Here is a 27,710-nt window from a genome sequence, read left to right as displayed (position 1 = left end):
GCTGGCAGGTAGACAGAGGCCAGGGAAAGTATTTGAGAGAATAAGAAAACCCATTTTAGACTCCCGAGGCTGCCTCGTAATTTCACCTCATTTTACAGCATTTACTTGACTTTGTTAGGAAAGGCAAAAGAGTGTGGTTACTTTCTTTGAGCTTCCCTTCTTGCTTTCCAAATAGACTGTGAGAGATATTCAAGTTAAAAATTATTTATTCTGATAGTTATTTATTTAATTTGACTATATCATCTAAAGGTTTTGATTAAAGCTACAGATTAAACAGAGTACATTGTTTCATTGTTGTATTTTTCTTTCTCTTAATAATTTTTCTGTTCTTGAAGTCAGGGAAATGTAATCTGTCATATGTCTATTTGACTTGTTTGCTACCTCACATTAACATCCTTCCTGAATAACCTTTACCATAGGTGAGCATCAGTGTTCACCGTTTCTGTGGCATTTTTTAAAATTACTTTAGAAGGCACCTTGTGAGGTGTGGCTAGGAGTAATCCATGATTCATTAATTCAATTCAAGCATATTATCTGCAAAACTTAATAATAAAGATTCAGGTTAAACCACATTAATCCTGATAGTTTTCTTCATCTCTCTACTCTGTGGAACAAGTAAGTTCTCCATAAGCTCATTCAAAAAGTATTTTCTGATCATGTGGGTTTAGTACAGCATAAAGAACTATGGAGGATACCCAAAGAAGACCTAATGTGACACTTTCAGGGAAAGTACTACAAAACCTGATGTGAATTTGTGTAGAAGACTAACTCTGATGTGAAGGGAAATCATGGATAATTTTCTGCTTTTGAACTCCATGAAAATACTGTTGGTATATTAATGATGTGCTGACAGTAAGGCGTTGCATCATCTCTTGACCACAGTAGGTAATTTTCACTCTCTTCATAATGTTTCAGTTGATATTTCTAAAGCATATAGTGTGAAGTTACTTAATCACTCAGTAATTACTGAAGTCTGTAAAAAAGGAAAAATGGCAAATGCATACATTTTGTTTATGTATTTCAAAATACATTAAAAACTGGCCTGTTCTCTTGCAATCTAGTATGTTACTCTGCAGTGAACTTCTGCTAGCTGAGGGAGGCGTAACTTTTCACTGACTGAAGTTATTAAAACCAGGCTGACACCAAACCTCTATGAACAAATTGGACGGGGAAAAAAGGGTTGGCAAGAAAAAGTTCTTAAAAATAGAATTTCTGATAATTGCAGAGTTAGTACATAAAGCATGGAACTAACTCCAACAATTTTTCTATGGCCTTAACTGAAGGATCTGTAGCTAACTGCTTTCTTCTTTTTGGGGGTGGGATGGAATGTGCAGGTCAAAATAAAAGCCATAAGGAGGAATTGTCATTGCTTTTCCCAGAAATATAAAAACTATGCTATAAACCTAATCTCTTATATTTTACACCAACCAACATGAACATTCAGTAAATCTAGAAGGTAAATCCATTTCTACTTAGGTGCTTATAAATTGCAGAAGTTGCGATTCTAGGTAACAAGGTGAAAATGTTAAATTGGTCGTTTCATTGGCATTGGGACTGTCCTGTTCCTTGTCAAGTGCAGAGGGTGAACTATAGCTGTTTGTTGATAACAGCATAAAGTGAGGCATGCTCTCAGCTTTGTCCTCAGGAACAGTGGATGAGTCAGAAATGGAGAGCGAGAGGAGCTTAGTGCTGTTGTTCCTGCTATCACTTTTGTACCACTATCTATGTAGCTTCAGCATAGTTTTAAACTGGAACAGATTGTTCCAAGGGTGCCCTCTGTGGGAGATGAGTGGGCTTAGGAACCCAGATGAGACACCACCACCACTAAAGATGTGAAAGAAGGACTAGGGTGTCTGTTTTTTCCCCAAAGCTATTAGTTGGCCTGAAGTAACACATCATTACCTATGGCAAAGGAGGACTCTGAGCTAAAGGCACAGAGATCTTCGCTGGATTGTCCCTTTGGGGAGCAGCTGCTTTATGCAAAACAGTAAAGCATGCTCTTGAAGCCTATTACTTGAAGATGCAAGCTCTGGGCATGCTAAAGAATTTACACGTTATCCAGATTATTTTGATAGGAATGTACTAGCGTTACGAAATACCTGTACTTGATTTCTGTAGTCAGTCACTATCACAAACTCAGAGTAAAGAGCACAAATATACTGCCTGCCAAAAGACCATGCACATTTAATGTTACAGAAGCAGAGGCATGGGACTGAAAGGTTTTCTTGATTACTTACTGTCATGGTTGTTCCAGTCCTCGTGGTCCCAAAATTCAAATCATATTGTTTGAATTAAGTTGTTATGAGACATTAAAGTATGAAACGCATGAGATGAACAAACATGAAAAAGATGAACTAGAATACGTCCAGTTTTATAACCACAAACCTGTGAGAAAGCTATTAGATCTTCTTGTACCTATCTCTGTCAAACCGAGGAGCTCTCGCTAAACTTCTGTTCCCCAGCGACTGGTACTAGAACACAGGCGTTAATCTACACATAGTGGACGCCTCGATTTTTATTTTTTTTCTTTTATAAGCTGCGTTCCCTGATTGTTACAGCTCTCCCCTGCATCTTCTCTGGGGATATTTTTTTCAAATAGCTGATGTTGAAATGAATGCAGCAACAAATGTAGCAGCGCTCAATACCGAGGGAATGCAGCTGCTCGGGATTTCCCCATGGCACGTGCTGCTGCCGCTCACCTTCTCCTCAATCGCTGCCTCCCGGGAGAGCGCCCCAGGCTCGGAGCAATCTCTCCGGTTCACCGGCGCTGCAGGGCTTTGCCCATCGCGCACTGCTTTACAACACGGTGGCGCTTCCTTGGGGGAATTTCTCTTCCTCTTCACCGCCCACCGCAAGTCTGCGGCCACTCGCGGGCTGGGCCGGCGGCATCAACCGGCGGCGGCCTCTCCTCCCGGCACCGCCAAGTCAGGGCTCCCGCTTTCTGGAAACTGTAGTCCAGGGGCAGCAAACCCGCGCGGAGGGGCCGCCTTGACGAACTGCGTTACCCAGGAAGCTCCGCGGCGGCCACGCCCTGCTCCGGTTTGCCCCTGAAGGCGATGACTCGAGAGGGGCAGAAGGCGGGAGTGGGCCTATAGCGGGCCGAGGCAGGGCGGCTCTGTGGGCTCAGGGCCAATGGGAGCGCGCCAGGAGCCCGGGCGGGGCGGGGTGGCTGTTGCCGGGCGGCTCCGGGCGGAAGTGGGGCAGCCGGGCGGAGCGGGCGTGTGTGCAGGGTCGGCCCGGTCTGCGCCTCTTGCCCGTGCGTGAGCTGCGCCCCGCGCCGCTGGGAGCGGCACCAGAGAGGCTGCTCCGGGATGGGGGAATGGAACGGGATGGGATGTGGGAGCGGTAGCGGTACCGGTGGCGCCGGGAGGGAGAAGAGCAGCTCAGGGTAGGGGGCTTTGTGAAAGCAGCGACTTGCGCGTGTGTTAAGGGCGTCGCTTCTGTCCCTGCAGGTCTGCGAGAACCCGGACTCCAGGTATCCCGGGATGACCGCCTGGGTGCCTCCCGATGCGCTGGGTCGGAGAGTCTCGTGTGGCACCGACTGCGGGACTGTGCGCTATGTGGGCACCGTGTCTCGTACATCAGGTAAAGGTCACAAAAGCAACTAATCTTTACATGTAATGGCTGTTCTCAAAGTTCTATTTATGTGCTTCTTTAAAAACCATTGTCAAGTAGAATGAAAACGTTGTCAAGTAGAATGTTGTCTTTTCCTCATTGTTCTTGTGTAAATATGGCAACTTCTGGATAAGTTGTTGGAGTTTTTTTAGAAGTTAGAGTTGTCAAAAGGAGTGTAAGAAGTATTTTGGGCTGAGGTTGATTATGTTTTTTTCTTACAGCAGAAAAGTCTCAGTGCCTTCCTTTTTCCATTGGTTTTCACAAACAGTGCTGGCACAGTCAGGGAAGGTGAGAGAGAGGCAAGAGCAGCAGATCAACAGATGGGGGTCCTCCTTTGATAACATGTTGTTTTGGGTTTGTAGGACAAGGCTTTGATGGAGGGGGGGCTACAGGGGTGCTTTCTGTGAGAAGCTGCTGGAAGCTTCCTCCATGTCCAACAGAGCCAATGCCAGCCAGCTCCAAGATGGACCTGCTTCTGGCTAAGGCTGAGCCCATCAGCAATGGTAGTAACACCTCTGAGATAGCATGTTTAAGAAAGGAAAGGAAAAAAACGTCATTGCGCAGCAGTAATTATGGCCAGAGAAGAGAGGAGTGTGAATATGTGAGAGGAACAACTATGCAGACACCAAGAGCAGTGAAGAAAGAGGGGGAGAAGGTGCTCCAGACTCAGCCAGAGCTGAGATTCTCCTGCAGCCCATGGAGGTCAACAGGGGTGGAGAGATCCACCTGCAGCCCATGAAGGAGATGCATGCTGGAGCAGGTGGATGCCTGAAAGAAAGTGGTGACCCCGTGGGAAGTCCATGGGGGAGCAGGTTCCTGGCAGGACATGTGGACCCATGAAGAGAAGAGCCAACACTGAAACAGGTTTCCTGATAGGACTTGTGACCCTATGGGGTACCCACGCTGGAGCAGCCTGTTCCTGAAGGACTGCACCCCATGAAAAAAGGGTTCCACACTGGGGCAGTTTGTGAGGAACTGTACTGTAGCCTGTGGGAAAGACTCATATTGGGGAAGTTCATGGAGTACTGGCTGCCGTGGGAGGGACTCCACATTGGAACAGGGAAAGGACTCCTCTCCCTGAGGAGGAAGCAGTGGCAGAAACGACCTGTGATGAGCTGGCTATAACCTCCATTCCCTGTAGATGTAGAGCTCAGGAAGGAGGGAGGGTTGGGGGAGGCAGGTGTTAAGATTTGCTTTACTTCTCATTATCCTACTCCAATTGGTAATAAATTCAATTAATTATCCCAAGTTGAGTCTGTTTTGCCTGTGACAGCAATCAATGAGTGATCTCTCCCTGTCCTTGTCTCAACTCATGAGCCTTTTGTTATATTTTTTCTCCCCTGTCCAGTTGAGGAGGGGAGTGACACAGTGGCTTTGGTGGGCACCTGGTATCCAGCCCAGGTCAAATTTATGGAGACAGATAAGACTCAACTTAGCTTGGAAAGATCTGGCCAGTCTGACAGTTAGAGTCAGATGACTACATGTCATCTTTGAAAAATTGTGGTGACAGGATGTGGAGATTGCCGATGCCTGGAAGAAGACCAGCCTTGCATACAGCTCTAAAAGAGGCAAGAAGGATGACCAGGGAACTGTAGACTCATCAGCTCCTATTTCTGGAAAGACCATGTAGCATGTTCCCTTGAAGTCCATTTCCAGGCCTGTGAATGAGAAGATGGTAATTGGGAATATTTAATACTTGTAAAGAAGAATAAGTTGTGCTTGGCAAACCTAATTATCTTCTGTGATTATATGATTGGGAATGTGGACAAAGGGAGAGCAAGGGATGTAACATTCCTTGACTTTAATAAGTCTCTTGATAGTGTCTTCATAAAGAATCTTATTTGGAAGCTGGAGAAATACAAACCAAATGAATGGACTGTTAAAGTGTGTTGAAAGTTGTCAAGTGGAAAAGTGGTAATCGATGACTTGATATCAGGGAATGAGTGAGTACTACAGAAGTAAAGGCTGGGGTCTGTATTGATTCATGTATTCATTAGTGTCTCAGGTGATGAACAGTGTTCACCCTCAAATGGCTGCTGTGACACGAGTTAGAATTGCAATTCAGATCAAGCGTTATGAACTTTAGGTTTGAGCCCAAGAGATTCAAGAAAGATAAATTTCCACATGTAGTGTATCAGTATGGACCAGGAAGCACTAGTAACTTACACAGTCTGTTGTAAAGGACTAGGGAGTTAAGTTGGATACTGTCATGAATATGAGCCAACAGTGAGCTCTTGTGACAAGCAGGATACATGTTGTACTAGGTCACCTTAGAATGATGAACATGGCCTGCAAATTAGAGGAAGCTGTTATACCCCTCTGGGGGCAGGAGTTCTTGATAGGGTTGCACTTGGAGTAATGTATCTGGTGTGGGACCATCCCAATTCAAGAGGGATGCAGATAAACTTGAGAGGATCTCAAAGAGCTCCTCTCTGGAGGAGTCTTGGAGAACTGCCAAGGGGGTAAAGGACACAGACCATACACCTGTGTTGTGAAGAGAGGTTGAGGGATCTGGGCTTGGTTAATGTGGTGAAGAGAAGTAATGCAGCACTGAAGTAGGCTGCCCAGATATGTTGGAATCTTTCTCTCCTTGGAAATTTTCAATATCTGGCTAGGTAAAGACTTATCTAGCTGGCTTGTTTTAGAGCTGATGATAATCTCCTGCTTTGAGAGAGAAGGTAACTACGTGAACTTCAGAGCTTCCTTCCAACCATGATTTCTATGCCATAAATTTTAAAATGTATCTACCATTTTTTTCAGGAATTTGGCTGGGTGTGGAATGGGATGATCCTCAGAGAGGAAAGCATGATGGCTGCTATGAAGGGACACAGTACTTTAAGTGCAGGTGAGTTGATTCACAGCTTTGGCATGTCATACACATTGACTAGATGGTCATGGGAAAATGCCCTATTGCAATTTTTAGGGCAAACCCTTCTATCCTCAGTTAGGTGTTATTAAAAAGATCATAGTTCTGAGTGCAGTGACTAGCTAAGCCATAGAGGCTGTTGCATTGTTATTAATCTGGTTACAAGTGTTAGAATATGGATAATACTTAAAAAATACAAGTTATGTTTTCAGATATATGTAATAAAATGGGATTTTTGGATGTTAGTAATATTACCTTTAGTTGGTTTTAGAACTTCTACTTTAGTTAGGAAATCGGTAGTTCCCACTAACCTTCCTTAGATAATTCCGAAGTGAAATACTGGTCCATATTAACTGTCTCAAATACAGTCTGGGTTTGAACTTGATGTGACCTGCATGTATCTTGTTAAGGGAAAATACCAAGTTCCTATTAATTATTTGAGTTATATTTGTATCACTCAGGAACTGTTAAGTATGTTGACTGCATACACTACATGCAAAGCATAGTGTAGCTGTGTGGGGTTTATAAGTATATACATGAATTACATTTAAGTGTAAAGATTTGAGCACTTAACATTTTTGAAATTGTGGAATACAGGATTCTAGGGTTGACACTCACTGCAGCAAGTTGTTGATTTCCATGTCAGGGGACACTACAACAGCTAAAAGTTTGTGAGTTAAATGATGAATTCATAAAAGAAAAGTCATCAATAGCTCTTAAATACTACTGACTGCTAGCTCAGTAAATTCCTGAGCATCGAAGTGGTGAAGGGTGAGAGAACAAAATCTATTTTTTAGAAAAACATGTGTATAGACTCTTGGTGTTTTAGCAACCATTAGCGTGCTTCCAGGAGATGAGATCTCAGATAGTGATCTCAATTCTTGAGGTAAGAATCAACTCTTTGAGTGAAGCTGCATATACCTGTAACAAATGTAAATGTTGTGGTCTTTAAACATGTTCTTAGAATACCTGTTCTTTGTACTCTGCTTTTTTCCAATCAGAAAAATTGGAAAGTCTAAGAGAATAAATAGTAGTTCTAGCAGTCCACCATGACACATAGACATAAATTCCAGATTTGTGATTCTGGTACCAATTGTGAAGATGTAGGCAAACTTAAGTAAAAAATGGTTACCTTATTTTACCAAAAAGATGCTAAAAAACTCAACAAAACCCTCCCACAACTTAAAATGTCACCTCTTTACTACTACTGTTTAGGGAGGGAATAATGTTCCTTTATCTATGTATATACATGTATAAGAAACATAAAATTTCTATTTTTTTTCCCCTAAACCTTATCATGAGTATTCTTTGCCTACAAGCCTACTTTGCTCACTCTCTAAATTCTGATAAGCAGAAGTAGTTGATCAAGTAGCTTGTACTGAAAACAAGTGCAATGGAAGGACTTTTTAAATTATTTTAGGGCAATTTTAAAAATAAAGCTTTAAAAAATATATCTTTCAGAGTGACATTTGAAAATAGGATCATAAGAAGAAAATAAAACTGATTTTGAGATTCTCACTACCAGAGGATGATTTTTGTAGTCCTTATCTGAGACAGTAGGTCTGCTTATAGCTATGTGTGATCTTTATAGTAAGTTATGACCTAAACTTTTATATTTCATGGCAGTACATTTATCTGGGTCATATATTATGTGGTGATAATTAAGCTTCTTAAGAATATGAAAACCAAAATAAAAACCAGCCATATTTCAAAATATGCTGACATCATGAGCACATTCACGAACTCTGGATCAGCTAGAAATGGCAATGCATACTCTAGTGACATTTTTGTGGGTTCTTTTCTTTGATAATAGCAACTTGTTTTTTAATAACCGAGGAAGCTATTATTTTAGCTGTCAGCTGCAGTAGTCTATGATGTAATTAAAATACGTTCTACAGTCTTTCGAGAGAAAGGAGGAGTAATCAAGCCTTAAAACAGTGTTAAAATTTGTATACGGCTTTTGAAACATGAGTGTGTTTTCAAAGAGGTTCCTGTCCCACAGACCCATTCACACAGTTATATGCATGTGCTCTTCTGGGAGATGTGGGTTACAAGCACACGCTCCTCCCCTGGGAATGCCGGTGCCTTAGCTACACACAGCTCCTGGGTGCTCCAGCTTCCGTATTCCTGCGCTGCTTCCTGACATCTATTAACGCACATGCTGGTAGAAAGCACCTCTGAGGTCACACGTGCACACTGAGATGTGGAGCACATATGTTGCTCCTCACAATGTCTGTCCTTGCTGGGCACAGGCTCCCCTCAGCATCTGACCAGGAGGCAACTCTGACTGGCCAAGGCAAAAATGTGCTGCTGGTGGGGTGACTTTTGATAGCGTCAAACCAGGTTTTGCCTGCTGCTCTGGTACCCTCTTCTTTCTCCCCACAGTTATTGGTGTTTAGGTTTCTTTTGTGCTTCCCATCAAGTGGAGTGTCCTCCCACCCCTCCATTAATCTGGCAGAGGGGTCATCTTCCTCACTAGCCCTCCTCTCAGTCAGTTTTGGGTATTCCATTTAAACATAGCATTTATACAGGCACTGCTATTTTAGCAGCTGATTTTATCCGTGCCATTTTACTGAGGGAGATGTGTAGATTTTCCAGGAGTAGATGAACATACTTTTCTGCTTACCTGACAAGATAGGTGTAACATTCTGCTGTATCACACATTTAGAGTACTTTGAGTCATAATTCTCTCCCTGCTAGAGGATGTTTTGTTCTTCCTATATCATTTCCCAGAGGAATCCTGATATTTCAGCAGATCCTGGAGCTATAAGTATTGACCATATTAAATTGTAATCTACTTCCCCAGGTTTGACTTTGACAGCAGGCCAGAGAAATGGAGGAAAATATAGTAAAACTTGTTTCTGTGATGTTTCCAGATTGGCAGAATTGCAATTGCTGCTCAGATCTTTGTGGCCTTTTTTTCACCTTCGTGTTATTAAGTTTTCTTCTGGCGGTAACTATGACTTTTGCATTTTTGTGGAGTCCTGAAATACCATGGCAAAGGCATTACAGGTTTTAATTTTTTTTCTTCTTCAGTGAGTTTTATAAGAGTTTATAAGTATAGACAGCAGTTGTGACCAACTGTATGTTGCTGTTTTAATGAATTTTATGTTCCTGACCAACAGAATCATAGAATTTTTTAGCTTGGAGAAAACCTTTAAGATCATCAAGTCTGTCAACTTGGCCACCATGTTCACCATTAAACCATGTCCTCAAGTGCCATAACCACATGTTCTTTGAACAGTTCCAGGGATGATGACTCCACCACTTCACTGGGCAGTCTGTTCCAATGCTTTATGACCCTTTCTGCAAAGACATTTTTCCTAATATCCCATCTAAACCTCCTTGCCCACACTATTGCTGATACAGGCCAGGATGCCATTGGCCTTCTTGGCCACCTGGGCTCATGTTCAGCCACTGTCGACCAGCACTCCCAGGTCCTTTTCTACCAGGCTGTAGTGCTGGACGGGACTATTTGTGACCCAAGTGCAGGACCCGGCACTTGGCCTTGTTGAACCTCCTACAATTGGCCTTGGCCCATCAATCCAGCCTGTCCAGATCCCTCTGCAGAGCCTTCTGACCCTCCAGCAAATCAATACTTTCATCCAACTTGGTGTCATCTGTGATCTTGCTGAGGGTGCACTCAATTCCCTCATCCAGATCATTGATGAAGATATTAAACAGAACAACTCTGAGCCCTGGGGAACCCCAGTAGTGACCAATCAACAGTTGGATGTGCCTCCATTCACTGCCATTCTCTGGGCCCAGCCATCCAGCCAGTTTTCTACCCAGCAAAGAGTATACCCATCCACACCATGGGAAGCCAGTTTCACCAGGAGAATGTGAGAAATGGTGTCAAAGGCTTTACCAAAGTCTAGGTAGACAACATTCACAGCCTTTCCCTTATCCTCTTGTGGGTTACCTGGTCACAGAGGTAGATCAGGTTGGTCAAGCAGGACCTGCCTTTTGTAAATTCCCACTGGCTGGACCTGATCCTCTGGTTGTCCTGTACATGTTGCATGATGTCACTGAATACAATGTATCTGCTCCATGAAAGAAGAAGATCTGTTTATATTAAATTAGGCTGTTTTTCCTTCAAGAATGATAGATTGATCTCCAGGAATATCTACTTAGAGCACAAACAAACTCTTCAAATATGGGAAAGATGTCAATAACATTTTAGTGTCTATGAAGAAAAAGTGATTGCCATTTAGCAAAGGGAGAATGCATTCCCAAGATTCTTTTTAGCCTGAGAAGGCTTCAGTTAGGAAGCTTTGATTGTTTCCCTGTGTGTCACTGTATCCATCAGAGACTTCTGCTCTCTGCTGCCAGTAGAACTGTGTTGTAGCAAAACTGTTGTCTCTAACCATTGTTCAAACAGGTCCTGTGCACCAGCAGAACCTTAAGATAGCATCTGGAACTGCAGATGTCTCTTTGTCTTTCCTTGTTTTGTGAAAGCTCCAACTCAGTTTTCATGTCTGTTTAAGGTAAACTTGCAAGAACTTGAAGTTCTTGTTGATGTTTGCAAAGCTTCTGCTGTTGGGTCAGGAATTTGATACACCATAGCAGGTGTTACTTATAAGTGTTATTGGATGCCACAGCCTGTTCTAAAACTTGAAGGGTTTACTTTACTGCAGTGTGTAGATTCTTCTAAAAGAGGTCTGGTCTGTTGAGCGCTTCCCCTAGAAGGAAGAGATCTGTCCAGAGCCTGTCTAGAAAAGATGTGCGTGAAATCAAGCAGCTACATTTTATGACACCTTATAAGCCTGGTAGTGTATTTGCTCTGGTCATGATGATAATTGCCTGGAGATAATCATTGCAAACAGTCGGTACTGGGCAAAGAAGCCCTTTGATCCACATTTACTGCCAGGCTGATAAAGCTGAGATCTCTCTCCTTGGCTCAGAAGCTTGCTTCTGCAGTCAGACAGCTCAAGTGTGTAACTGTTACGGTTTATGTACTCCTGCATTACTCTTCAGGTACCAAGAAGTGTGTGTGTGTGTGTGACATTTCCCTAGCATATGAAGAGCCACCATGTACCTGTAATGATGAGCAGTGCCACCACTTTATTTTCCTTTAGCAAAGAGTGATGCCAAGTTTCCTCTTTATTCAGTGAAAGCTGATAGCTAATCCAAATTTTAATGAATATTTTTGAAGTGCCCTGGGCACGCCACCAGATGGGCTGTAATGCTTCAGGATACTGGATCATGAGTAGGAAGTGTCCTACAAGATGACTTCTGAGACGGGAGTCAACCTCTCCATTTTAAAAGTCAGTAGGAAGTGTCAGTATTAACCAGAGCCAGCTGGTTGCCAGAGCCCCACTTGGGCATATGCCTTCTTTTCTGCTTAATGAAATTGGGCCATATCTTCTACCGCTTCATTTCCATACAGTGTTTTGTCCTGGCTGCAAGAGATTTTACGTACGTGGGAGTATCCTTGTTCTCAGACTTCTGAGAGTTCAGCTTAAGTCAGGTTGATCAGTAGTCCACAGGTTTTTCCATTTCATGATATGCAATGCTGGATGACTCTTTGGATTAGGGTTTATCTGTTTAGTCCCCAGTTATGGAGACTGATTGCTAATAGGTGTGCGTTTGCATTAGTCCAAGTGCTGTACATTATTTGTTTGATATGTACATCCTGCTTGTACAGGATGCCCTAGTGTGAAAGTTAATGCAGGCAGTGTATTTCAGGGAAAATGAATTACAGTGATCTCTCTCCTTGAATCCACAATCATTTTGTCTGAAAATATGTTCCTATTGCAGTCCCCTTTCCTGTCCTTCATGACAGTTCCTGAAAAGGTAGATCAAATTAATAGAATGGAACTGAAAAAGAAACTCAGGCTGTGAAATGGTATTAAGTATATGTTAGATAATATATAAAAGCATGCATAGTACTTTGAAGTGATAGCAACAGGAGAGAGAAACCCTATGATCTTGTGATCAAAACAAAAATAGAAGAGTCTTGAGAGATAAATACACTATAATTTTCCTTTAAATAAAAGGGGCAAGGTAGCTAGTTCCCTTTGTGGTTTTTTTTTTTTCCTAGGGATAGAACTCACTCCTGCAAAGACAATGAGGAAGGAGATGCCAATAAAAGTGGTGACCTGAGAGGACAGAAATGGGCTAAGGAATGGGTATGGTGATAGAGAGACGCAAAGGGCTTGGCTGTGCCAGAGATAAATGGCACAACAGGAAGGATGTCTGTGGGCTATCTAGATTAGCTCTGGTGAGAGGGCTGAGGAGAGCAGAGGGAAAAAAGCAGCAGAACTATTGAGTGCATAGAGATGGTGATGACAAAATGGAGAGAATCAAGGTGATAGGAAAAAGGACATACAGCAGGACCTACAGTGAATTACAGATAGACAAGAGTACAAGGGTTTTTTCCAGAGCCCCAGGTAGAATCCTGAAGCTATTTGACTTAATTAAATGGAAAGTGATATACTTTGCAAATAAGAGATGTTATAGTTAAGGTGATGAAATTGTAATTTACTGTTTTAAGAAGTCATATTAAGAAAGAGTCACATAACATTTAAACCAGTCAAATGTTTGCAAGCTATGAAGAACTTCAAAAGGAAAATTCTTAAGAGAAGGTTACTGGATTAAAAATGTAGTGTATTGAAAATGCTTATTGAAAGTGAGAAGTACATACCAGATTTATATTCTCTACAAGTTTACCTTTCTGCTTGTTTTGTAATCATTGCACTCTGAACTCAGTCACTGCAAAACTAGACGGGAAATATTTTGAATGTAAATATGTACTTTCTACCCAGATCTTTCTTTAGGATATGAGAGTACTTCTGTAAGTATTAGAAATGTTAATGAATGAAACTAGCGCTGGAAATTTCCAGTTCTGATTTTTTATGAAAAGAAGTGAATATATGGTGCCCAAGCTATTCCATCTACTTGTAATAGGTCCATAGGATTCATGGTCTCTGTAAGAGACTTTTGAACTTCGTAGCATTATGGATTGCTAATTAGCCAGTTGATGTTTACATGCTGTTTTGAGAAGTTTTATTCACGTAAGTGACAGGTAATCATAGCTACCAACTTTTTTCCTGCTGTTTTCAGGCTGATCCTCCTATGAAATCTTCCATCTGCTCTGTGATACCATATCTATAACTTGTCTCTGCTACTTCATCCTGGATAATGTGTTTCCTTGCTAACTTTGATAGAAAATATCAATGCAATTGCATGGCAAGAAATTGTCATGCACCAAAGTTTTTTCAGTGCTCAAGAAAAAACAAGAAACTTCATAGAACTGTGTAGAACATACATCATTAGCTGGATATTTCTGTTGAATATTCAGTTTAAAAATTGTTACCAAGTTAGTATCAGAAATTTTAAAAGTTTGAGTTTGTATAAGAGTTCCAAGTGCTACAATTTGCATCTTGTGTCATTTGTGCGGATGGAAGGACAAGGTTGCTTTCTCTTAGAATTACAAGGGAATTATGCAAGTCAAATATGATGTAGCCATGACTATCCTGAGAATTCCTATGGGCCTTGGGCTGTGATAAGACTCCAGACACATTTGTTGTGTGATTTAGATAACTTTGTGTCTATCCATAGGTAGAAACTTAATTTTCTAGTGAAACTGAGTTCATAATGAGTTTGAAAACAAAAGAGCAGTTATTTTTAATAATGGCATTGACACTGTGCCATTTTAATTAATGTCACTAATTTTGATGTATTTGGAGAACTGGTGCCTCAGTTCTCATGGCATCTCGCAATGTGAACTCTTCTCTCAAATACTATAAAAGATACTTTGAAAGTCTTAGCTGGTCTCATTGAGTGGGAACAGTGATGTTTAAAATTAGCCTGTAGAATTGCCTTTTGACTACTTTCGTTCACAGTATTTTTTTAAAAAAGTAATAATTAGTACTTTTAAGGCTAGTCATTGTTACTACAACTTTTCATATTTCACCTTTTCCTGGCTCCTCTGTTCTAGGCATCCTAAAGGAGGATCATTTATCCGGCCAAACAAGGCAAATTTTGGAGTAGATTTTCTTACTGCAGTAAAGGATCGGTACGGATTGAATGATAAGCAAGATGTTCAATATGGGACAGAGAATACAGTAGTATTTGGAACGAAGACTGTGGAATTTGTTGGCATGGATTCTGTTGCAGAACAGCAAAGGCAAGTATAATATATGAAAATCTAAGATACATTATTAGTGATTGATTAGTCAAGTAGTATTTCAACTGAAAGGAAAGGAAGCTGACTGCCATGCATATAATATTGTCATATGTTAAAAGTAATCCAAAATTCCACTATGGTGGAAGAGACAAGAAATCTTCCTATTGTGGCTTCATAATTTTCAGCTTTTACAGATAGGAACTGGGATTATGTCATGCTCGAGTACTCACAATCCTCATTTTGATTTCATAAAGTAGAAGGTGAAGATATCTGGGGAGGAATGACAGATATCATGATATTGACAATTATCATACACATGTGCGGTCCTTTTTAAATAGATATATTTTAATGTTTTCTTAATATTATACAGTATTATTTAATCTTTGTTTACTTGTATCTCTGATGACTTTGTAACTGAGAGAGGGAAGGCAGAAAGTCACTGTACTGCTAGTGAAGAACTCTTTCAGTCAGTTCATGTCGTGTTCATGTACCTAGAAGGGTAAGAAAGGAAGTAACTTAATGATGTGTAGTAAATTGCAGTTTTAATGGCCTCTAGCAGTAGAGATGTATTAGTTCAGTAGGTGGCAGTCTCCTTCTGAGCTGATATTCCACAACTTTTCTCCCTTTGTCTCCCAGAACATACTAAGCAGTCAAAAATACATTTTTTTTTAATTATTTGCTAAGTGTTACAAAGGATGCCCAAATTACTCAGAACCTCTTGCAAAAAGTATTACAAGAAACCTGTTTAACTTGGAACCCCTAATTACATTCCAATTTGCATAGCTATATTTAATCTGCTTTATCACTCTTTTTTTCAGTTGGATAAGGGTTTTTGGGGGAGCGTGGGGGGTGGGAATTGTGGTTCAACCAGACCTATTTTGTCATAGCAATGTCAAGGCAAAAAACAGAGATGTTCAAGTAAGAATGACACTGCAATGTAGCAATCTTCAGAATGCTAATTGCAAAGGAGAGGGTATGTATAAAAAGGATGTTATTTATACAGGTATTTATACATACTTGTTTCTGTTTGAAGATTAATTAATAGGATGTTCTTTCTCATTTAGACAACTGAACAAACTGGTAGATATCTCGGTGCGTGAGTGTGCAGTGAGCCATGCTGGTGAGATAGAGGAAATCAGCAGAACGTGTGCCAGTATCCTTTTTTGCTACATTGCATGATACCACAACTAAAGTATATACTTTAGCATTCCAAGTGTTCACTTCAATGAATGATACTTGTATCCTTTTATTAAAAAATGATTAAAACTGTAGTTTATATTTAGAAGTTTAATGCAATAGTTACAGAGTTAAAAAGTTTTTGAGAGGAAATGCAAATTGTGGATAAAAATACAAGTATTGTCATAGATTGCTACTGTGACTGCAATTTCATAAGGCTTCAGCAATGGGGTTTTTTTTAAATTTAACCCTAGAATAGATAACTCCATAAAAGTAGAACTGATATGTTCTGTAGACACCAGAGGTTTCCAATATATAACAAATAATGTGTTCACACAGTATGCTGTGTGTTGTGACAATGTTACAGAAATACAGAGAAGGTATTATTTGTTCATTTGAAAGGACTGGTAAGAGTTCTTGTCAGTATAGAAATTAATCCATTTTAGGATTTGAAAAGTTAAGCTACTTTATAAAACTGTAAGCCATGTCCATACCACAAATCAAAATAAAATTTGCTGTAACTGAGCAGTAGTATCTCTTAATCCAAACAAGTGTAATCTGTTTATTTTATTCAAAACCAAACCCTAATTCTAATTTCTGAAAAAGGAAGTTGAGATTTGAGATAAGTTTCTTTTTCTTAACAGGACATTTCAGATATGAGGCATATAAACCTATCAAAAAATCTGATATCATCTTGGGAGACAGTAATAGATATTGCTTCTCAAGTTCAGAATCTGGAAACACTTAATGTCAGGTATAAATATTCATATTTGTGTTTCTCTTCCTTTGGGACAGGGACAAAAAACAAGAGGCTCAGGGTTTAGCTTTCCAAATATATTTGTACACATCTCTTTTCAAGAAAAGACTAGAACTCTAGGAGTTTAGCATCTGTGTAAAACTAAGTTCTGGAGAAGTGTTTGGGACAGATGAATGTTGACTGGAGTTTTGTAAAATTAGAAAAATCAGTTGCCTGAAAAATAGAATATATATATTTCAGCCATTGAACACTTACGGGACTTTAGGCATTTGTCAACATGTTCCACATAAGAGATTGCATCGTTTTTATGCAAATTGGCTTGTTGGCTAGGGATTATAGATTTAGGCAGTTAGACTGAAGGTAAAAAAAGTTACTCAAAGTACTTTTATAGAAAAGAAGAAACAGGGAGTATAGAAACGCAAGTTTGCAGTGTCATAAGATGCCCTTACACGCTTTTGTGACATCTAAGACAATTAATTCTATTGATTTTAAAGCTCAGTTTCCCCCAAGGCAGAACGGACTTAACATGTGTGTGCGCCCATGTTGCAGGGTGCACTGAGCCTGGTTTGAAGCGGGAGGCCAACTTCAGAGCAGACATAGCCAAGTTCAGTGTGTGCTCTCTGGGTACTTGTGCCTAGGGTCTGCACGGCACTGGCAGATGGGCCCCTCAGAAGCCAAGACCTTGCCATGACACTGCTGCAGGAGTTTGCAGATTGCCCGAGAAAGCTCTAGTAACACATCCTTACCTCTTAAACATCTTGCTTAGTGTTTTTTAATCAGGTTTAGCAGTAGCTGTCTGTTTGCCTTCTGGGTTTGCAAACCTGTTTGGGTTTTTTTCATGAGAATTTTTAGAAATTTTTTTCTGCATAGAAAAACTGTAAAGTAAATATATTTTCATTTTCTTTAAAGTCCTAATACTTTATCTCTGTTTTTTATTATTGTTGATATATTCTGACTGCCCAGGCAAGTCTTTACTTAGGCCCACTTTCATTTAAGAATGATGTTTATCAAGTGTCCTGACACTAAACTGAAATATCAGTAATGCTTTAACCAAATGTTACATATCCCAAACTCCAACCCCTTTCTGTCCTAAAATGATGCTGATAAGAACTGTGGATCATGGTGACAGATCTAGGGGGAAATCTCTTGTACAGTGATGACACTGGAAAAGGAGGGAGGCTGTTGTTAAATAAAGCTGCAATTCTATCAAAACAAGAAAGAATTCACAAAATAATTTAAAAATAAAGAACACTTCTAGTATACACCTATGCACCTATGAGCTAACACAATGGATTAAATCTGTAAATAGGTAGCAGCCTAAACCACCAGGGTTTTTTATTTATTTTTATAGTTAGTATTGCAAAAATGAGGCGTTCCATTTTCTTTGATATTTAGCACTGAACAGCTGTTTGCAACCTGGGTGCTATTTGTAAATCTAATTTTACTAGAGCATATAATGATTTATTGTTATCAGCATGCATGAGAATACAGAGAATTTATTCACCCAGAATATTTTTTTCAGTTTTTCATTATTGAGAAGTGTAGATTAGACTGAATGGTTTTCAGAAGTTATTTGTGAAAAGAAATAGAAAACAAAATGAGATTGATGCTGGAATATGATGCTTACAACTACAAACTGACACAGTCTGAATTAGTTTTTTATTGTTTTGACCTTCTGTTTGTTTAAAAAAGACAGACCTTTAGAAGGTAAGTCTGCGACTGATTTTTTTTTTTTGTACATGGAATGTTGGAAGAATAAAAGTGATAAACCATCCACCAGCTCTCTATGTGGAAATTTAACCCATAAGTAAGTATGAACTACACTGAGGGACTTTTATGAGAACAAGCAGGTGGATTAGACCTTAGGTAAGAAATAAAAACTTCTGTTTAGGGGTGAGTAATGAAAAATGATTTGAAGACTGCAGATTTGAGAATATTTTTTATCTTTTCTTTTTTCATAGTGATACTTGGCTATTGAGAGTGGATTTTACATATTTTTGTTTTACTGGCATCTGGATAGTCATCTAGGCTCTTTATTTTCAGTTGACACTAAGGAGTTAGATCCCAAAAATCTCACTTTGTTTCACTTAATATTAATGAAAAACATCCTTTTCATGTTCAAAACTTAGGGGAAGAAAAGGAGAGAAAGAGACCACAGATGAGTAAATATGCATTCTTGAAGTAGAAAAGTAAACTGGGAAAGAGTATGGTTGAATGTATCTAGAAGTATATTTTATTATATTTTAAAATCTATGACATCTTGGCAGTGATTTTTAAAATTTTTTTGGTGTAAACTGTTTTTCTCTTTAGTATGTAATTCCAAACTAGTGACTTAAGTAAATGCAATTATTCATTATGCAAATAATTATTCTTTTTATATAGTGAAAACAAAATGAAATTTCCATCTACATCAGCTTCTATATCCAGTGCATTTTCAAATTTGAAGATTCTGGCACTTAATCAAACTGAAATAACATGGACAGAGGTAATAACCTTTCCTGGGTTTGTTTTTATTTAATATCATTAGTTTTTTGAGGCAACAAAAGCACAATAAACATTTAAGCAGTATATTATTCTACTGAAATGTAATCATCCTTAGAAAAGGTGCTGTGGGGTAATTGTATTAGTTATGTAGTTAGTTACATCTGTAAACTGCCAAGTCAAGATTAAGCAGTTGGAGTATAATTGTCTAAATGAAAACTTTTTGGTTCCTTGTAGCTGTTAAAGGTTATCTGTACTTTTATGCGTGCAACAGAACAAAGGCAAATGGAAAGAGAATACATCAATATGACAAGACATACTTGTTTTGGCATCACTTTGCATCAACAGGAGATTGGCTTAGTATCTTTGCACATACTGATGGTTCTTGAAATACCTGATGCCTGGTTGTGTGCAACACAGAGCACAGAATAAACAAAGCTCTGCCTTTCAGGTGCTGAAACATGCAAACATTTAAATTACTCTCCCCTGATATGATTAAGAATGAAGTCTGGTTGTCAAATATGTTAGCAGTGGGCCTTTTTTCAGAGATGGGGCTTAGGAATTGCATCTCAGTAGTGTCACGTTACTTATAAAGGCTTGTAAGTTCCAGACTATTATTTGGATTTCTCAGGGGCAGTTTTTGTTGTACTGCATTGTAAAATGACATGAATTGTCATATTTTGGCTGCCAGTCACTATCCAGTAAAAGTGGGGTTTGAGTAGCAAGAAGCTTCTTCATTCTCCTGTCTTGCAGCAGAGCTTGAAGACGGTCACTGCTATATTTTTGTTTAGTGTCCATTCACTGAGCTCTTAAACCATCCACGGGGTTTATAGTAGGACAGTTGATAATCCTTCCATAACAGTGGCAATATGAAGGGTGAAGTGAATGGAAGAACTAAGTGGCTACAAACACTTTAAATGTCATCTAGTGCTCATCACAGTAAATCAGTGCATTGTACTGTTTATAATGTGAAAGCTGCTGCCAGCAGCTTTCCTCCATCCCGGGTGACCAAAAGGCTGGTTGGAGCCATTGCTGAAGGCAGATTAGACTTCTCTAGGGATAACTAAATTTCAGAGAGAAGCCCCGGGTTAATCAGAGCAATTTAAAATTATGTAGTTTTTGCATTTTTTGTTGAAACTCTGCTCTAGCTGACGATTCATCATTGCTGTAAAGACATTTTTGGTTCAGAAGTCTTCTTTATAAATTTGAAATTTATTCCAATTCATTCCCTTATAAGCTGGGAGACATAAGCCTGTGCCTAAAAGTGCTGTTTCAGGGTAGTCAAACAAAAGGGAAAAAATAAAGGGACCTACCTGACATCAATACTCTGTGAACAAACCACTTGAAAATGTTAGTGCTTAAGCTCTAAGGAGAGTTACTTGAAAAGTCAAAAATGGAAAATAATAATGAATATAATCCAGGAAAAAGAGAAGATATACACTGATTGTCAATGGGAATATAAGCAAAGTCTAAAAGTCCTAGAAATGTTTTAATTAAAGCTAAAACAATGTAAGGGTGAACAGCATTTCAAAATAGCTTACTGTCATATGTAAGAATATATGGCATTCTCCTTAAAAGAGATTTGGTTTTTGATTTTTTATCTGTTCCTTTGTTTTGAAATATTTTTTGCAGTAGAGGGACATGCTTAACTGTTATGCAATTATACATAGCTCCATGTTTACATGCCTTGAACATCAGTTTTCAAAAAAGTTCTTTCATTAGTGTGTTATTTGCATATATCTAAATACATCTGAGATTTCTATACCAGTAAAAGAGCTTATTACTGTATAATTGTTAATTGATTGTTCAAAACATAACATATAATCTTCAAGAAGGAAAAATGTCCTGTAAGATATCCTAAAATTAGCAACCATTGACTTAGAAATGGAATTCATGTATTTGAGTGTAAAGAATTCATATTTATGGTTCTAAAACCTTTTTCTTATTCGGGATTTAAATAATGTTATATTTGTCATTCAGTTTTCAAACTAAGATCTTACATTCATAATATAATCTACTATTATACAGGGTAAAAGAAAAATCTGGGTTAGAACAGAAGTGCAGGATCATGTTTCTGACACTAGCAAGTAGCAGGTAGTTGGGAAAAATTCTAGGCAAAGGGTAAGCATATGGTAAGAGCTTCTTGTAATCTGGAATTGTGTGTCTTTATGAGCTTGAGATTATGTATCTCTATTTAATTAATCTTTGTGCATTTGTTGTTTCATGATTTATCTAACTGTATTAAGAACCCATTTGAAAATTTTGCTATCCGCATCTTTTAACATTCAATTTAACCCTTTTTGGGTTTTGATATTGCTGCCTAAAAATTTCATGTAGTAAGTCCCAATCTTTTATATGGCAGTAACTGAGAACAACTATTCTCTGTTTCATAGCTTTGATTTTTGTTTAGCTTCTTTGTACCTTTCCCATTTATATTTTTTGTTTCCTGGGATAAAGAGGCTAAAAATACAGGAGCATTATGGACTTATGGAGACACTTGTTTCCTGTCATCTTTATTTCTTTTGTAATAGGTCTTGCATTTCCACTTTTCTGTTTTTGATGATCAGTGGCTACTCCACCGGCTATTTGTTACAGCCTCCCCACCAGCTCTCCACAATAAGCCTCCAGTCTTTCCTGAGTGTTAATTCAGTGTCAGATCTGTGAACTTTTGTTTCCGTGGAAGCTGAAAATTGGGCAAGTTGAGTTTCTTTGAATTGTGATGTGACCTGTCATTTGGTTTTGGCAATTTTCTAATAATTTGGTCAATCTATTGAAAAATCTTCTTTTACTTCAGTTTTGTGCAGTTTTTATATTCCATCCATCCATCACAACACAGGATGGTTGTGGAGGAATCCCCCAAAGGTTCTCTGTTGCTGAACATGCATCTCATTTCTCTTGACTCTGCAGGTTTCTTGTCATGCTTCTTCACTACCAGTAAATAACTATTTTGGTCTGTCTTGTTCACATAGAGAAACACTATTCACATTAGAGAGATAAAATATTGGTGTTTCCTGCTCTTGCTTTGGTGAAGGAAAAGTCATTTTATCTGAGTTTGTAAGTTTTTGTGTGTTGCGGATATGGCAGCAGGATGATGTTTCATCTTTTTGGGTGTGAAGCAGTTGAGCCCCAAGTCAGATGCTGCCTCTTGAAGAGATCTCAGTGTTAACACTTTGTGTTGTATGTATAATGAGACAGTTATATATACATCCAGCTGTATGACTTCATACAGCTCTAATGGCCAAGGACAGTAGACATTTGTAGGAGAATGGGTTAACTATGAACATAACAAATTTAATTGGATTGTCCAGATCTCTGAACTTCACTTCTTGTAATCTTTGTAACCTCCTGTAAGCTTTAGGTGATTGCACTGTGCATCTTTATGTCTATGTTCTTGCATCTCAAAAACTCTGAATCTGCTAGTCAGCTACAATCACTTTTTGAAAAGAGGTGGGGAGCTTAAAAATAATTTATTACGTACAAATTCGCAGCAAATAGGAATGTAGATGGATGAAAGAGCCCTTGTAAGTTTCCTAACCAAGGGAGGAGTAGCAGGATGAGCTCACACTTCATTTGACTCTGGAGAATACACACCAGAAGAAACTCACTGAAAAGAATATTTTTCCGCATGCCGGCACAAATCGATAGAAAAGCCATCAATTCCGGTGCTTATGGAATTCCTCGTGCTAAAACTGAACATTTTGACACTTTCACAATTGCATACAAGACTCTGTTTTATGCCATATACAGAGTTTGTACTGCCATTTCCTCACCTAGTCATAGGGAAAACCTGGTCACTCCAGCCCACTGAATGAAATTCACTCCATCTCCAGGTCACACAGTCTCAACTGCAAGGGCAGCCTCAAGCCTGGGACTGTAAGTCCTGTGACCGCAGAAACCTTTTGATATCATCTGTGTCAGTATGTTCAGGCACTGGCGAGCCATCTGGACAAAAGGGAAGACTAGGAAATCTTTAATAATTGTTTCTCTGTTTTTGAGAGCTACAACTTGTTCTGGTCACGTTTAGAGCAAATTTGCATAAAATATAATTTCTGGAATATTTTTTCCCAGTTTTTGTATATTAAATAAAGTTTTGCTCTCAGGTTCTTCTCTGTGCTCAAGGATGGCCAGCACTTGAAGAGTTGTACCTTTCTTCTAATAGTATTACAGTTTTGGAAAGGTGAGTAACATAAGTCAGTCAATCATTGGTGAGTGATGTACCACAAAGTTATGTTGTACATAAAGTTACAGTCCTGTAACACATCCCTGTGACATAACTGTAAAATAATTGATGCAAACTTCACGTGTTGTACTTCAAAACATTTATAAATGTACGCAATTATGTGCATGCAACTATATACTTAGGAAACTAGTGTTTTCATTAGCCGATGACTTTAAATGTTCTGTGTTTCTGTTTGGGATTTTTTTCCGATGTATCAGGCCTGATAATGTCCTGAAGACCCTGAAGTTGTTAGACCTTTCAGACAACCAGTTACTGGATGGAAATCAACTGCATCTAATAGCACATCTCCCCAGGTAGCTGTAAACAAATTTGCTGGAAATACTTTGTCCTGGATATTCATCTCCATAGTCTTTGTTGACTGAAATATGATAGTATTGATGTTGCATGAAAGATTTATGAGATCTTGAAGTAGTGGCATTTTGCCCTCTTGAGGAGAGTGACTGCATTATTTAGTTGAGCTATTTTAATATAATCCTACTTTTGCTGCATAACAACACATTCTTAAGCTGTGTGTTATTAGGTTTCCATTATATACTTACGAAACAAAACTATTTTACCACATTTTGCTACTTTGCAGGCTTATTATCTTTCACTGAGCATTTAAATGGCATCCATGATTGTAAATAGCCACAAGCTATTGAAATCACACATTTTAAATCCAGGAACCATTCTGAAAGCTTGAAATTGTTGCACTCACTCACTGAAAATTTTATTCCCTGAACACTGCTGAAATCTGGGTACTGTCTGTGAGGCTGCTGTTCATTTGTCCGTGATTATGCACCACGTCAGAAGTTGTAGGCCTTTATTTAAAAAAAAAATTTAGGTAGTATTTCTTTACAAAAAAACCTTCCTGTGCCATGTACAGTGATCACTATATCTATTAAATTTCAGATTAGAACAGCTAATACTTAGAAACACTGGCATATCTTCTATACACTTTCCTGATGCTGGATTTGGTATGTAAAAAAGGTGATTTATTTATAGTTTTATAATTCAGTTTATTTAAAGTTTTCACTCTTGTCTTGTAATTTACTCTTTTTCCTAGGCTGCAAGACTAAAATGTTTCCTTCACTAAAACGCCTTGCAATAAATGACAATAAAATATCACAGGTACGTTACATTGTGATAGTTTCTCATTTTGTAAAATCATATATCTTTGTTTAAAAATAACTTGCAGTTCGCTTTTTAAAATTTTGTCTGATTGTAAGATTCTGAGATAACTATTGAATACTTTGATCAACACAGAGGCGTAATTTAGAAGTGTAAAAACATTTCTTAGCATGTCAGTTAAACATGTTTATGGTAGCTAGCCATACCCCGCTGCTACCTTATAATTCTAATGATCTGAAATTCTGACTAGCTCCTTGTTTTGTTTTGTCTTTTTTTAATTAAATGTAGTGCAGTTCTTTCCTCAAGTGAATAAACAAAATCCAAGTACTTGGTTCTGATGATCAAAAGAATATTTTCAGTCATGTTTATTGTACAGAAAAAGTCAATGTTACCATGCATTATTCTGAAATGAAGTTATGTTTTATGTTTCCTCAAAAGACTGTTCCCTTCCATTTCAGTGGTCATCTATCAATGAGCTTGATAAACTGCCAAGTTTACGGTCTCTGCAGTGTAACAATAACCCTCTCATGGACACAGAGAAGAACCCAGAGACCCTGATACAGCTAATTATTGCCAAGATAAGTCAGTTGGAGGTTTTGAACAACTGTGAGGTATGTGATATTTCAACAAATTGCATGAGTCTGGGGAAAAACATTAAATCACTGCCTGAGGAATTGTCTTCAGTTTCTTTTAAGGTTACTGATTTTTTGCATGCAGGAAAAGTAAAATGCCAACTAGTTAGTTCATCACCCACATCAGTGGGGCAGCTGGTAAGGGTACAAGACCAAACCTTCTTTGTGAATGTTGTTAACTCAGTGGGGACTAGGATAAGGTGGGTCAATGGAGTTTTTTTTCAAGTGCCTGTGTTGTGTTGAAGTTGCAGGACTGTTAACAAAAACCATACTCTTAAAAAAAAAAAGAGCAGCATAGTTGGATCTGTTTCAGTGACAGTAATACAAACATTTGCTTTCCACAGTAGGAAAATATCATTATCTAAACCAAGTCAAATTTTCAGCAACTGTTTATCATAAAGAAGAGCAGAAGCATGTCTAACCCATAACTACAAAAAACATCCTTGTGTCATCATATACAGCAACATCTTTGCTTAGATGTTCATTTATGACTCAGTCAGTGCACAGATTTAGGGGTTGTAGGGTTCGTAATGGCTCTAAAATGTACTGAATATATGGATCAGTCAGTATTTGGAGATGCGGTTTGTAAGATTCTTGGTATCGTTAAACACACTGAACACCAAGTAATACCAAGGAGTGAGTGTCATTAATTTGATTTTATTCTCTGGAAAGTTATACAATTACATTATGTGCCATTCCTGTGTCAGTACAGATCCTTCCTGCTGAAAGAAGAGGAGCAGAGCTTGATTATCGCAAGATATTTGGAAATGACTGGTTAGAAGCTGGTGGGCATTGGGACCCAGAGAAAAACAAACCAAGCGAAGAATTTCTTGCTGCCCATCCCAGATACCCATCGCTCTGTCTTAGTAAGTACAAGTACAGTAAAAGTAGCATTTCCTCAATTTTGGCACCGTGGCAGCACCGGTTTGGTCTGTCTTCAACTTCTCTTCCCCTTGATGCTTTTTCCATGTGCTGCTACAGCCTTAGGAAAGCCCATGCATTGGCAGGCCTGTGTGTGAGTGGCTTTTGCTCCTGTGGGGCAGCTGCACAGCACTGCACCCTTCAGGGCACTGTGCCTCAGGAACTTGGGCTCACTGCCTCAGAGATCCCCATACCCATGAACATCTGCCCCATCACTGTTGGTGAGCACACAGTAGCTCTCTTCCCCTGCGGCTTTTTTAAAGGGGGAATGTTAAGCAACACCTCCATGTCCTGAATGCTCTGGCAGTTGATCAAGGCTCATGTCTGCAGCACTGTGTGCTGCAGGACCCCAACACCTTCTGTGCTGAGGGAACTGAGGCAGCAGGCTCATGCCTAATCCTACACCACAGTCCTCTTAGGTCTTCTCTTGTGTTTTAGTCTTGAAGGGTTCACGTCTACATGCGCTTTCCTTCACACAGAATATGGTGCACCTGAAGAAGGAGAACTGAAGGGACGACAGCCTTTGACTCTGAAAAATCAGCTTCTGAGTAAGAGGCCAGAAATGGTCAAAATTGTTCTTTCTGCATTTAGAATATTTTATAAGCTAGTGTTTCCTGGGTGTATATGGAGGACAAAAGGTTCAAAAGCCATTGAGATGTCACAGAGTTCCAGGTTGTATTTCTGCTTTCCTGAACTGTATCAGTGAGTTTGACTAGATCCCTGCTTTTGTGTACTCTCTATTTCCTCCTCAACCCAAGCCACATGATTTTATTAATTATGACAATAAAGAACAGAGGTAATTGATACTCCATTCTGATGTGCGAATGGCTTCTTTACAGAAAACATCTGAAGTTTTAACCTCAGCTGCACTGTTTTCTGGTATTATCTTTTTTATAAATTGTTAACTTTAGGACAGACAAGAAAAATAGGGGTAGCTTTGGTATTTGGGGTTGTCAACATACTTTATCTAGGTTATATCCAGGACTTGCAAAGTCATGTAGGTGTGTTTCCCAGATGACAGAAGAACAGAACCTTTTTTCACTCCATGAGCAAAACAGTATTTTAAGGCATTATATTCTAAGGCATTTAGGTGGAAGACTAAATGGAACAAGGAATCCAGTTGGCTATATGTAATATAAACCTTTTTTTAAGGATAAGTCTTTTAATCTCTGTAAAAGAATTGGGCTAATAATGTCCTTAAAATCTATTTGTATGGTGCTTTTGAAGGCCAAAAGCCTGTTTTAAACTGAATAAGCAGTTTCCATTCCACTGCAGGTTATTTAAAAAAACCAAAATAGAAATTAAGCATTTTTAGGTAAATACTCCTTTTGACCAAAAAAACATCTTAAGCATTAGGGAATCACTTCTAAAATATTTTCCCTAATTTACCAAAGATAAATAAAAACTTGATTATTTTAATAAAATTACTTTAAATTTTTCAGAGAATGACTAAATGCTAGTCAGATGCAGGCTACATCCTAATTTTTTTAGACGATCAGGCTGAGCTAAGGGAAACAATTTGTAATAAAAACAGACTGGAAAGACTGTGCTCCTGCCAGAACAGCCTTATTATTCTTCCACTAATGCCTCACCGTTCTTCCTTAAGCTTTGACAATTAAGTGTCCTGAGAAACCTGAACAGAAGCCAGTAGAGAAAAAGCTACCAGGTAAGAAATCTTGGCTTGTGTTCAAGCAGTTGTTTTGTAGCTCCTTTTCAAATAACTGTATTAAAGAGTGGCAGCTGCCTCGGGCTTTGTCAGCTGCTAAAGACTTTCCTCCGTC

The 27,710-nt window shown here is 39.0% G+C and overlaps 2 protein-coding genes across 4 annotated transcripts in view; one reads left to right on the top strand and one right to left on the bottom strand.

Moving 5' to 3' along the window:
* Window positions 1–27,710, top strand: part of TBCE (tubulin folding cofactor E) — a 53,483-nt gene that overhangs the window by 22,476 nt on the left and 3,297 nt on the right. Inside the window, exons 1-15 of one of the 3 annotated variants that reach the window (XM_027685019.1) lie at window positions 3,047–3,083; window positions 3,453–3,585; window positions 6,376–6,460; window positions 14,424–14,612; window positions 15,677–15,765; window positions 16,443–16,542; window positions 18,928–19,030; window positions 23,127–23,203; window positions 23,464–23,559; window positions 24,158–24,222; window positions 24,312–24,376; window positions 24,835–24,987; window positions 25,721–25,874; window positions 26,409–26,477; window positions 27,536–27,595. In XM_027685019.1, coding sequence (XP_027540820.1) covers window positions 3,057–3,083; window positions 3,453–3,585; window positions 6,376–6,460; window positions 14,424–14,612; window positions 15,677–15,765; window positions 16,443–16,542; window positions 18,928–19,030; window positions 23,127–23,203; window positions 23,464–23,559; window positions 24,158–24,222; window positions 24,312–24,376; window positions 24,835–24,987; window positions 25,721–25,874; window positions 26,409–26,477; window positions 27,536–27,595 — 1,465 coding nt within the window. In that variant the 5' untranslated portion in view covers window positions 3,047–3,056. Of the gene's footprint in view, window positions 1–3,046; window positions 3,084–3,191; window positions 3,257–3,452; window positions 3,586–6,375; window positions 6,461–14,423; window positions 14,613–15,676; window positions 15,766–16,442; window positions 16,543–18,927; window positions 19,031–23,126; window positions 23,204–23,463; window positions 23,560–24,157; window positions 24,223–24,311; window positions 24,377–24,834; window positions 24,988–25,720; window positions 25,875–26,408; window positions 26,478–27,535; window positions 27,596–27,710 lie in introns of those variants that run through there. The other 2 variants (XM_027685026.1, XM_027685035.1) reach the window with 2 other exon arrangements.
* The window catches only part of B3GALNT2 (beta-1,3-N-acetylgalactosaminyltransferase 2), a 44,394-nt gene continuing 31,620 nt past the window's right edge, over window positions 14,937–27,710 (bottom strand). The window contains exon 13 of the mRNA XM_027685044.1: window positions 14,937–15,103. The gene's annotated coding sequence lies outside the window, so the exon portion shown is untranslated. The remainder of the gene's footprint in view (window positions 15,104–27,710) is intronic.

The sequence above is a fragment of the Neopelma chrysocephalum genome, unplaced genomic scaffold, assembly GCF_003984885.1.
Source record: "Neopelma chrysocephalum unplaced genomic scaffold, ASM398488v2 Primary Assembly neopelma1_23, whole genome shotgun sequence".
Taxonomy (NCBI): domain Eukaryota; kingdom Metazoa; phylum Chordata; class Aves; order Passeriformes; family Pipridae; genus Neopelma; species Neopelma chrysocephalum.
This window is presented reverse-complemented; position numbering and strand designations above follow the sequence as displayed.